This window comes from Budorcas taxicolor, chromosome 16 (genome assembly GCF_023091745.1).
Source record: "Budorcas taxicolor isolate Tak-1 chromosome 16, Takin1.1, whole genome shotgun sequence".
In the NCBI taxonomy this organism is placed as follows: domain Eukaryota; kingdom Metazoa; phylum Chordata; class Mammalia; order Artiodactyla; family Bovidae; genus Budorcas; species Budorcas taxicolor.
The window spans coordinates 68073436-68086701 of NC_068925.1; the positions used below are offsets into that span (position 1 = coordinate 68073436).

At 37.0% G+C, this 13266-nt stretch overlaps 1 protein-coding gene across 1 annotated transcript in view; it reads left to right on the top strand.

Moving 5' to 3' along the window:
- The window catches only part of HMCN1 (hemicentin 1), a 537345-nt gene that overhangs the window by 453527 nt on the left and 70552 nt on the right, over window positions 1-13266 (top strand). Inside the window, exons 81-85 of the mRNA XM_052653879.1 lie at window positions 2454-2723; window positions 5570-5760; window positions 9635-9848; window positions 11780-11914; window positions 12294-12484. Coding sequence (XP_052509839.1) covers window positions 2454-2723; window positions 5570-5760; window positions 9635-9848; window positions 11780-11914; window positions 12294-12484 — 1001 coding nt within the window. The remainder of the gene's footprint in view (window positions 1-2453; window positions 2724-5569; window positions 5761-9634; window positions 9849-11779; window positions 11915-12293; window positions 12485-13266) is intronic.

Genomic DNA, 13266 nt, shown 5'->3' on the forward strand with positions numbered 1-13266 from the left:
TTTAGGATTGACTGGTTGGATCTCCTTGCTATCCAAGGGACTCTCAAGAGTCTTCTCCAACACCACAGTTCAAAAGCATTAATTCTTCAGTGCTCAGCCTTCTTATGGTCCAACTCTCATATCCATACATGACTACTGGAAAAACCATAGCTTTGACTAGACAGGCCTTTGTAGGCAGGGCCTTTGTAGGCAAAGGAATGTCTCTGCCTTTTAAGATGCTATCTAGGTTTGTCATAGCTTTTCGTTCAAGGAGCAAGCATCTTTTCATGGCTGTAGTCACCATCTGCAGTGATTTTGGAGCCCAAGAAAATAAAGTCTGTCACTGTTTCCACTGTTTCCCCACCTATTTGCTATGAAGTGATGGGACCAGATGCCATGATCTTCGTTTTTTGAATGTTGAGTTTTAAGCCAGCTTTTTCACTCTCTTCTTTCACCTTCTTCAAGAGGTTCTTTAATTCCTCTTCAGTGTCATCTGCATATTTGAGGTTATTGATATTTCCCCCCACAATCTTGATTCCAGCTTGTGCTTCATCCACTTGGATCATATAAAAGAATTAGGATTTTTTCTTTCACTAATTGATTAAAATTACAGGAGCGATTATGGGACAAAGAAACACATTAAAACAACTAATAGGATTTCAGTATTCCAAAAGCAATCAGAGATAATTGCATACTCTAGAGGCATGAAAAACTCTGAATAGACTCTCTCTTTTCAGATACAGCATGTAGGGACTTCCCTGGTGGTCCAGTGGTTAAGATTCCCTGCCTACAATGTAGGAGGCATGGGTTTGATCCGTGATTGGGGAACTAAGATCCCATATGCCATGCAATGGGAACAACAACAACAAAAAAATCTCTTAACAGATAACAGTATGTAATAGCAAGCAGAAAATCAACCAGATAACTTTGGTTGATATACATAATTTTAAGTTATTCATATTTTTCACAACTTGTTGATTTACTCACTACCATTATGTGTGTGTGTGTGCATGGGTATGCATATGCACTCAGTCATGTCTGACTCTGCAGCCCCACAGACTGTAGCCCACCAGGCTCCTCTGTCCATGAAATCTTCTAGGCAAGAAAACTGGAGTGGTTGCTGTTTTCTCCTCCAGGGGATCTTCCCAACCCAGGGATCAAACTCACATCTCTTTTGTCTTCTGCATTGTAGGCAGATTCTTTACCATGGAGCCATTGGGAAGCCCACTCATTACTGTTAGTGTACCCTAAAATTTGGTCTCCCTTGGTTAGCCATTTCTGCCCAGCCTCCTCTAGAGACACAGCAGATATTTCCCGGTCTCTGGGACTTGCTATCCACAGGGCATCACTTGGATCAGTAGAGTTCTCAGGGGCCCCTTGTTTCTTATAGCATGTGGTAACAATATTTTGAATAGGTGGTAGACATTTCAAACAATTTTATTCTTTTGGCCTGCACAGTAAAGTAAATTTACTGAAAAGTACAGTAAATTTACCATCGTTTTTTCTGCACCTTGTCAGTGTCTCTGGACTTGGATTGACTGACACTGGGAGGGGGTATCATCTTTACCTTCCTTTCTCCTGTGCTTGTGGTTGGTTGTTCCTCACTTGTGTTTGATTGTTCTCTCGTAATTATGTGATGTGTCTTTAAAGCTAAGTAAAATAGCCTGAGTGATAATCACTATTGTAAACACCAGGAAGAGAAACTGCCATCATAAGCCTGTCCACTCTTTTCTGAAAAAGTATGAAGAGTTCCGTCTGTACAAATTCAATCCTTAATCAATGATTCAAACCGTGCAGGTCCACTTATTCAGTAGTAAATACTACATTACTGCACGAGCCGAAGTTGGTTAAATCTGGAGACATAAAACCACAGATGCAGAGGGGTTAAGGATACTGAAGGCCAATTATCAGTTAAATTTGGATTTTCTGTAGTGCAGAGAGTCATCATCCTTACCCCCTGTGCTGTTCAAAGATTAATTGTAATTCTTTTCAATATCCTACTTCTTTATTCATTAAAATAATACATTGTTAAATATGGTCCCAGCATATGAGATCATAAGCACAGCAGGAAAAGCATGGATAAAGGGGTCTGAGCAGGTGAATAATTTCCAGACCTGGAAGAGATCTACTTTTAAAGTTCAAGGAGCTGATGAATGAATCACATAATACATGTGTGTTAAAGAAAATACCTCTATCAACAGTTGGTTTTCTGGACATGCAATCCCTCATGAGTACATGTTTAAATCTCAAGATTGATTGTCCTTTATATTTGTTAACTATGTAGAGAATGATTTTCTGCAGTGGATTCAATGAATCTTCTTTTCCAGCAAAAATAAACTGTAGCCACCCTTTGATATGGTAAAATCAGGGCTTTGTTTCATAACCACGTGACTTCATTTTGCTAGAATAAGACCACATTGCATAAAGAGTACATTCACACTTTTAAGATGATGATTAAACTTTGTAACTTTTAGTTCCTCCAGTCATTAGCCCTCATCGGAAGGAATACATCACTGTTGTGGATAAGCCCATCATGCTACCCTGTGAGGCAGATGGCCTCCCACCCCCTGACATCATGTGGCATAAAGATGGGCATGTAATTATGGAGTCAGTCCGCCAGCGCATCCTCAGCTCCGGTGCTCTGCAGATAGCATTTGCTCAGCCTGGTGATGCTGGCCAGTACACGTGCATGGCAGCTAACGTGGCAGGATCAAGCAGCACAAGCACCAAGCTCACCGTGCATGGTAGGTTGTTTAGCATAAGTTATTTCAGTTCACTACTTTACCACGGCAGAGAGAAGAGACCACCAGGGGAAAATATGATGGAAATAAAAACAATGAAAAACAGCAGACCAGAGCGGAGTGTGGTGTTATGCATGTGGTGTGTAGGTACGCGTGTCCTTCAGATATGTTTTGGGTCAGCTCTGTTTATTTGTGCACACACCTTGTGAGAGTGATTTTATTCATAAAGCCAGGATAATTAATCTGTTGCCAGCACCCTCATATGGTGACTACTGGGATCTACAAGTTGACTTGTGAGGAGTTCATTTGTTTTGTTGCTCTTCCGCTTTACTTTTCGAATCGCAACTCCTCCTGGCCCAAAACTAACCAGCATGTGACCTACCTTATAACTGTAATGTGAACCTAGTGAGCATTGGAGATCTATTTGATTCATTATTTTAAAGTAGCAAAACATTTACAGGTATATTTTTGTAATAGAAAAAAAAATACCTGTTTTTCCTTTGTATTCAGACAACTAATAAAATATCTAAAAATCAGCATTGAAATATTTTAGTTATTAATATATATTTGAAGACTAAAGATAGAATAACCGTTAATATCAGTGGTAAGAAACAATAAATAAATTAAACTGTTTTCAACTACTATTTTCAGAAGTATCTCTCATTTTAATAAGGAGTTTCTGTTTTTTCTTTTTTAAAAATTTGTGAAAGTGGTTTTTTTGTCTTTCAGGTGTATTTGAATTTTCTAAAATTTTATTCTTGCTTTCAGCTAATATAATTGAACTAATTAATACACATTAGTCTTTTGGTTTCAAATCAGTAATATTCCTTTTTTCACGTTTATAGAAAATTTATCAAAAGTAAGTGTATACTAAACAACAAAGAGGGACTTCCCAGGTAGCTAAGTGATAAAGAGTCTGCCTACAATTCAGAGCTACAGGAGACACGGGTTCAATCCCTGGGTCAGGAAGATCCCCTGGAGGAGGAAATGGCAACCCACTCCAGTATTCTTGCCTGGAAAATTCCGTAGACAGAGGAGCCTGGAGCCAAAGAGTCAGATACAACTGAGTGTGCGTGCACGCAAACAACAAAGAAATCATTAATAATAACTTAAAAGTATAGGCCACAGTTCCCACCCATAATGCAATAAAGCTTGAAATGTGTAATGAATTTTTAATGCCAAAACCCCAACCCCAAGCAAATTAAAAATTATCATTCTGATTAGCAAGTAGGTCAAAGAATACGATTTTATTTTCAAATTTAGAAAATCATAAAAATAAGGACACCACATCAAAATGTATTGTATGTACCCAAAACTAAAATCAAGTATAGTGGTCACAGCCTTAAAATTTTCATTTTTACAAAGAGTAAGTAAATGCACTAGTGTTGCAACTTTAGCAAAGTTGAACTGCCTTTGTTTAGCTAACTAACTGTTAGCAAAGTTGAAATACCAACTCCAGGGAAACCAGGATAAAGGAGATAATGAAAATATAACATAAATTAATGAAAATGAACTAGATATTTATGATATACCATTCAACAAAATAGGTTTTAGGCTTTTCAATGTTATCTATCATTTTTGTACGTGTGTGCACATATGTGCATGGTAAAGTGGCTTCAGTCGTGTCCGACTGTGTGCAACCCCATGGACTGCAGCCTGCCAGGCTCCTCTGTTCATGGGATTCTCCAGGAAGAATACTGGAGTGGGTTGCCATGCCTTCCTCCAGGGGATCTTCCCAACCCAGGGATTGAACCCAGGACTCCTGCATTGCAGGTGGATTCTTTACCAGCTGAGCCACCAGGGAAGCCCAAAAATTCTGAAGTGGGTAGCCTATCCCTTCTCTAGGGGAGCTTTCTGACCCAGAAATTGAACCAGGGTCTCTTACATTGCAGGCAGATTCTTACCAGCTGAGCTACCAGGGAAGCCTGTTTATGCATATAATTATTCATATAATGTTTGCATATCCATATAATCTTTTTTTTTTTTTTTTGCTGAAACCTATTGTGTTCTGTAACTTTAAAAAATTTGTGAAAAAGTTGATCCATTTCTCACTGATGTATTTGAATAATTCTGAAATTTACTGTTTGGGGAGGAGAGTATATTTTTCCTTTTTTAGTCAAGAATTCTTAACATAGTTAAACTTTTCTGTTAGAAGTAAATATCTTAGTACTGAATCCTCTAAGGTATTTCTTTGTACCCTGAAATATTCAGTTGATCTTTCCATGTTGCCTAAATTCCATTTCAAAAAATTTGAAGCATAAGCAGTATTTGCATGGAATTATGAAATCACTATAAAACATTTCCTCTGTGATAGTATAAAAACTAAATTAAATGTTTTCACCAGTTTTACTTACATTTGTTGTAACATGTGAAGTACTGCAATAAATTTTTTTCTTTAGCTTTAATATGAGGTATTTTATAGTGTTTTAAACTAGTGAGTTTTATTAGTTTGTCCTCACAGTATCTCTGTGATACAAATCCAGCAATTATACAACTGTAGAAGTGGTTTTGGCTTTAGTGGCTCTTGTTTGTTTTATTTCACTGCAATAAGCAAAAGAAACTCAAGGGAAAGTCAGTAAGTCAAATAAAATTTAAATATTTCTCACCAGTTCAATGTTGTTTTTTCCAAGGCTCATTGTAAGTACATCCAACATGTACAAATGCCTTAGAATTCTTGCTAGTGTCAAAAATATTGATTGCTTTCAGAGTAACAAACAAATGACTTGATATATTTTGTTAGTATTTCTACCAAGTTACTCTCAAGAGAATCTATTGTGTGTTCATTTTCAGTGTGAATAATGATTGAACTCAACATCCTGAATGACTTTCTTTTTAAAAACTCTTTATAGTACCACCTAGAATCCAAAGTACAGAAGTACATTACACGGTCAATGAGAATTCACGAGCCGTTCTTCCATGTGTGGCTGATGGAATCCCCACACCAGCAATTAACTGGAAAAAAGACAATGTTCTTTTGGCTAACTTGTTAGGAAAATACACTGTCGAACCCTATGGAGAGCTTATCCTGGAAAATGTTGTGGTAAGTTTAATAAATATGAAGAGATACATTGAGACAGATCATTAATTCACCGTTTTAGTGATTTAGCTTGAAAATGTATTTTTTGTTTTGTTTGTTTCTGTCTGTGCCACACAGCTTGTGGGATCTTAGTTCCCTAATCAGGGGTCAAACTTCCACAGCAGCGAAAGAGCCAAGTCCTAACCACTGAAGCACCAGGGAATAATGAAAGAAAAGTACCCTTATAAATGCAGGTCAAAAAATTAATTTTATATATATTTCATTTTACATCCCCAAGGATAGTATTTAGCACATCATGGGAACTTATAAATGACTGTTTTCTAAACTTATTTTATTTTTGTGGAAATCTTTATCAGGAAAATTCTAAGCCTCTATTATATTCCATGCTTGTAACAATGCATGAGACATTGTTCAAAGAGTAGAGGTGTCAGAATGTGTGATGTATTATTAAGCAAATACAAAAAGCAGGCTTTTTTGTCTTTTCAGGTTTTTAAATAACTTTCAGTCTTAGGGATCTGTGCAAGCTGGGAATTTTGAATATTCTTAGGTAGTATTTGTCCAGTCTGCAGAATAGTAGCTATGGGAAGCATCTGTTTTTCAATATTAGCCATTTTGAAGAAGAATCTATATCTATGCATACCACATGACTTTTTAAAAATTATCATATGGTTTCAGTGTATCAACACTTGGGACCAACTATTAAACATGATCAAAATGTGAATCACTTTCAAAGCTTTTGTGCCTATCTTTGGACTTCCCTGGTGGCACAAATAGTAAAGAATCTGCCTACAGTGCAGGAGACCCTGGTTCTATCCCTGGGCCAGGAAGATGCCATGGAGAAGGGAATGGCTACCCACTCCAGTATTCTTGCCCGGAGAATTCCTTGGACAGAGGAGCCTGGTAGGCTACTGTCCATGGGACCGCAAAGAGTCAGACATGACTGAGTGACTAATACTTTCATTATTCCTTTTCATTACCCTTCGAAGTACCTAAATTTCATTATAAAATCTTCATAGAATTAAATTCAAACAGATTAAATTGATAAAATTGGTCACATTCACTTCATAGTATAATTTCCGCTGTTAGGTAGACTCCTTGATTACCAGATAAATAGCCCTAGGGATAGGATAACTTGATCTTATGTACAAGCAGAAATTGTATTTATTCAAATCTAGGTTTCTATCAATTGTAAGATGCACCTTTATTTTATGTACCACTAAGAAAGAAAGGAAAAAAAAAATCCAGTCAAGTAAACTAGAGAAGACCATCAATTTTTAAGTTGTATGTGAGTCGGACACGACTGAGCGACTGAACTGAACTGAACTGAACTGATCCCAATTTCAGACCTATGAAAAGTTAAAAATGTGAACTTAAGAGTGATAAAATAATGTTAAATTTGTTTGTTTAAACTGGTATACAGTCTCTGGTAGGAACTACTGTCAGATTCAAGAATGTTGAATTTGACCTCTCAATCACTCTTATAGACCTGAAGGAATTAAATGAGAAAAGTTTAAACTTTTAGTGGGACAACTGAGATAAATTTTTTTTAATAGCAACAATAAGGTACCTTATAAATAACAGATGAAAGACACAAATGATATGTCTATCTGTGAATAATATGTATAATCTGGATTTTCCAAAGCTTCACTTCCATAAAATCTTTGGTTTTTAAACTTAAGATGTTAAGATCTGGGAATTTAAGAGCAGCTAAGTGGTGTCAGGGTGAGGAGACCTTTACATGGAATATTATTTATTTCTGTTTGCCCTTAAAAATCATTATGAAACCCTAGCAGTGTTAGATTGTATCTATAGTAAGTGATTATATTTTTATGCTGCATTGCCAATCAATTACTTGATGCTTCAATGCAAAGAAAATCTATTCTTAAACTTCTTTTTAAAAAATAAGGAAAAGTCTGTGCTGTGGACCTTAATACAGTCAGAAGCATTCAGTCATTAATGTAACAAATATTTATTGAGTATTGAGTACCTTCTCTATGATCAGCACAGATTTAGACACTGGGAATAAATACATTGAACAAAGCAATGAAAGATCCTTGCCTTCATGGAGTTTATTCCTAAAGGAGTGAGAGAGTCAATAACAAAAATAAACGATGCATACATTTCAAAAGAATGATAATAAAATAGTAAAAAATAAAAATAAAGTATGTATACAATTCAAAAGAAAACAACTGGTATGAAAAATAAAATAAGAACAGGTAAAAGGTATCAGAATTTGGAAGAGTACAAGTTATATTTTTAAATAGCATGGTCAGAATAAATGTCCTCTGGGAAGCAAATACTTTGAGCAAAATTTGAAGGAAGTGAATTAGCTAAGCAGATATCTGGGAGAGGAGCATCCCAGTTTTCTCTGCCTGGGAGAGAGGCAGAAAACTGGGATCCCCTACCCCAGATTTGGGGGGTAAAGAAATGAAGGTAGGTGCAAAGAATTTTAAAAAAAATGTAGGAACATGCCTGATGTATTTGAGAAACAGGAGACCAGTGAAAAAAAGAAGGAAGAGAGAGAAGAAGTCAGAGAAAAGTGAAGACCAGATACATGTAATACCTCATTGCTGTTCAGTTGCTCAGTTGTGTCTGACTCTTTGGAATCCCATGTAACAATGTGCATTTTACTCTGAGTAAAATCAGAATCCATTACAGGTTTTGAGCAGGGGAGCAATGTTGTCTGCCTTATGTTTTTGCCATATTGCATTGACTATTGTGATGAGAATATATGGTAGGGAGGCAAGGAAAGAAGCTGAAAGACCAGTTGGGAAGATGGTCTGGAGGCAGATGAGAGATTATAGGACTCAAAGCAGAACATTAGCTGAGAAGGGGTGAGTGAGAAGTGGTTGGATTTTGTGTATACTTTGAAGCTAGGATTTCCTAGCTAGACTGAAAATAGTGTGAAAAAGAATAAACAAACACTCCAGTGTCTGAGGGCAAAGTCACGAACAGCTGGAAGAACAGACTAGTCATCAACTGAGATGGAGTGAAGGCTGCAGATAGACCGGAAAGGCGAAGAGGGGAGTTTGGTTTTGGACCTGCGCTTGAGATGTCTTCTAGGCAACCGAGCAGAGCGTTGGAATAAGTTCAGTACAATTGGAGTTTGGAAGAAACATCTGGGCTGGACATACTGGTACTCGTCTCAGCATGTAGATGGTTTTTAAAGCCATTAAAAGCGAGTTGAGTGTGGACAGAAGAAAAGAGGAACAGAGACTGAGCCCTCTTATACACCTACGTTGGCAAATTAATGTGGAGGGGAAGCCAGCAAAAGGAGATGGAAGAAAAGCAATCAGTGAGGCAGAAAGGAAACTAGGGGAATGGGGTGTCCTGGAAGCCAAGTGAAGACATGGTTTTAAAAAGAAGGAAGCCAGAATTGTGTCAAATGCTGCTAAAACTTCTAGTAAAATGATTGCCAAGAGCTGGCTATTGGATTTAGCAAGTGAAATCTTGGAATTGCAGCTAATTACCCTGACTGTTGCCATTTCCTTTGATCATTTTCATGGTCCTTGGTGTGCCACATTACCCAGAGAACCAGCTATGCCATCAAGATTCTAACAGCCTTTGGGAGTACATTTGCTCTTTAGTTGTACATTGTAGTACGGCAGTTGATGTTTACTAAAACTGCATGATCTAAAGTTTTCTAAGATCTTCTTACTATAAAATGCTATAGTTCTGTAAGGTATGGACTTTTAATTTCTTAAACATTGTAAATTATGCTTTGTAAAAACTAGCCAGATGGTTCAGACTAAAAGATGGAAATTTAAATCATCTTTAGAGTGCTCCTTTGGGGACCAAGCTATGCAGTTTTATGAATTATATGTGATATGATGTAAGATCATGTAATTTTATGCACAATGACTTTTCTTTCTTTAAGCCGGAGGATTCTGGCACTTATACCTGCATTGCTAACAATGCCGCAGGTGAAGACACACACACCATCAGCCTGACTGTTCATGTTCTTCCCACTTTTACTGAACTCCCTGGAGATGTGTCATTAAATAAGGGAGAACAGCTCCGATTAAACTGTAAAGCAACTGGTATTCCATTGCCCAAGTTAACATGGACCTTCAATAACAATATCATCCCAGGTTGGTAATTTAATTCTTAAGAAGTGAATAAGTACAGATAGAGAACTTGAAACCCATCTCCATTTTCTTTAACTGTGGGAATTGATTGAAAAGTTGCATGAATTGATTGCTTTAAATTCTGTAAAATGTGTACTTTTGCCTGGATTTTAGCCTATGCCCAGGATATGTGTTCTTTTCATTCTTTAGAAAGGACACGTTGATTACAGGACCATATATTGAAGGATATAGGTAGGTTTTTTAACCTAAAACTAATTCCCCTCCCCAAGAAGTCATATACACAGATGCCCAAATGTATCCCCCTGGACCTCTTCGCTGTTCTCACTCAGTCGTGTCTGAATCTTCGTGACCCCACCGACTGCAGCCTGCCAGGCTTCTCTGTCCATAGGATTTCCCAGGCAAGAATACTGGAATGGGTTGCCATTTTCCCCCTCCAGGGATATTCCTGACCTAGGGATCAAACTCGTGTCTCCTGCAGCTCCTGCACTGGCAGGAGAATTCTTTACCACTGAGCTACCTGAGACCTCCTTCCTTATTGATTAAGACAACTGTGAGAGCCCTGAAGATTCACCTAATTTTACAGAGAACTCTCTTTTTCATTGTATGAATTAACCTCTCTAATCCACTATCAGAGTGTAGATCAATTAAGTAAACAATTTCCAATCTGTGTGTGCACTACGTGTTCAGGTACTGCCACGCATCACGGGGAAGATGTGTTGCTATCTGTTAGACTTTTAGCACCAGCACGAAGATACTGTTTGTAAAAAGAAATTGTTGCTTCCTAAAATTGAGTTCTGAAGTACTACACTATTAGCATTTAAGAAATGCCTCGCTAGAAAGTTAGTAATAAGCTTGAGTTTTCTGTTATAAAGATTTATGATAACTAGAATTTATCAGCTGTGTCACCTCAACAGTAATAGTATCATATACTTCACTAAAGAACAATAAACTCTAAAAAACCTGATCAGGACTGTTTTCTGAAGACAGAATACTAACTTAGATATTTAAGTTTTTAAAGCTTAATTTTCCACTTACTATTCAGCAGTATGAAAACTTTAAAAGATAATTTGAACCGGCTATATAGCACAGGGAACTCAACCCCATGCTCTGTGATGACCTAGATGGGTGGGATTGGGGGTTGGGGGAGTGGAGGTGGTCCAAGAGGGAGAAAATATATGTTCACATATACCTGATTCACTTTGTTGTACAAAAAATACTTAACATTGTAAAGCAATTATATGCAAAAAAAAAAGATAATTTGAATGGGAGAGAATCTGCAAAGTAAACCTACTTAATGTAATTAGATATTGGTTGGTCTAATCGGAATCTTATTTAGTATCGATTGTTTTAGGATTCACATATTTATCTTATACTCTATTCCAAGTATTGAAACTACCTTTGGTAATTTATATCATTACCACTTATGGGCAAGTTCAAATTATTACAAATTTAATCTTGTCATTATTACCTAACTAGCGTAGGTGTTCATGACTTTCCTTCCGAGTTGCCAGGTCAGTTGAATTATAACTGAAAAGATTTCCATGTTCTTGATGTAAATTGTTTGGGAGGAAAAGTGGTGGTGAGAGAAATGAAATGGAAAATGTCATATTTCTGAAGGAAAGATTTTTGAAACCTAGAGAGAGTGCGAGCCAGCGTTAGGCAACTCTTTGAGATGAAAGGTGTAATCGAAAATAATTTTAGAAGATGTTTGTTATCATTCTCTTTTTCATTCTTCAAACAAGTGTCTAGAGACATTGCAAATAGCCCAGAGGAAGAAATCTCTTGAAAGGGCTCTCTCCTCCAGTGTCATAATGAGATCTCTTTGGTTGAATTGCTGACCAACTCATAAATCTAACTTGCAAAATATTGAGCTGTCATGATTATTTTCTGAGGTTACTGAGAGACATTTGTGTACTCTATTTTGTTTCCTTCAGCCCACTTTGACAGCGTCAGTGGACACACTGAACTTGTTATTGAAAGGATATCAAAAGAGGATTCAGGCACTTACGTGTGCACTGCCGAAAACAGCGTTGGTTTTGTGAAGGCAATTGGATTTGTTTATGTGAAAGGTGGGTGAAAGTGTTCTATTTTCAATATTTATGATGAATGGTTTGTATTTTGGATCCCTATTATATAGTAATATGATGTAACTTCATGTTTATTAGTTTAGTCTTATTTCACAGATGTGCAAACTCATGAGATAAAAACAAATTATGAGTGTTCATCTCAAAAGTAGGTAAGCAGTATGTGAAGAGATCATTTAGCACAAATGGAATCATTCACTTAGATTACTGAAATGGACAAAATTCTCTCGCCGATCAGCATGAGCAGCTGATTCTGCAAGATTCATGGGGCTCAAAAGTGGCTTTTCCCCTCTTCACTAAATTGTCTTTTAAATAGGTTAGAATCGCAAAGACGAATATACACTCGTCTTTTGTTATTTTCCAGAACCTCCAGTCTTCAAAGATGATTACCCTTCTAACTGGATTGAACCACTTGGTGGTAATGCAATCCTGAATTGTGAGGTGAAAGGAGATCCCGCCCCAACCATCCAGTGGAGCAGAAGGGGGATTGATATTGAAATTAGCCACAGAATCCGGCAACTTGGCAATGGCTCCTTGGCCATTTATGGCACTGTGGTAAGTCACACTGAGTTGTCAGTACACACTTTAAATGTCACAATCAACACCTCTCTATAGGTGCCATAGGAAGTTTCTCTGCATTCCTATTTTAATCATAAAATCTGAATCAATGGGTTCTTTTAAAAAACTGAAAAGATAGTTCAAATTGATGATTTTTAGCCCTTCAAAGGAGTACGAGCAATAAAAAAAATTAGCTGCTTTGTTCTCCATCATTGACCTGTTATTCAGCATCAGTAGATAACTTCCTTAAATCTATTTTAGAATGAGGAATTTGAAGAATTACAAACACCATTTTAAATATAAGGTAGATTTCATCACTAAGTCAACAACTTTATCAGGCTTTCCAAAAGCTTCAGTAATTCAGGCAATATTAGTACTTTAAGTTATTCTAATTTGAGGGTCAAGGGAATGAGATATTTTATCTAAAAAATTCTTAACTAAAGATGAGTTATTTGTTAACCCACTGTTGAATTCATTGAAATCGTAATTAGACTATACTGCCCAGTGGACCTGTTTCAATGGACCACTTTCGGTCTTTTATTCAGCTTGGTTTTATTTCAGCATTAGATGCTGTTGACTGTTCCTTCAATTTTGAGATGATTTCTACCTCTGGCTACACTAATCAGTTTCTTCATTGCTGCTTTCCCCGCTTTACCGCTACACAAACATAACTACTTTTGAAGTCCTTGGTACTTCTTCTTATATTAATACTGATTTTCCACCACACAATTTCAGATTCCTAACCCTATGCCTTCAACCCCGAAACTCTTTCAAGTTCC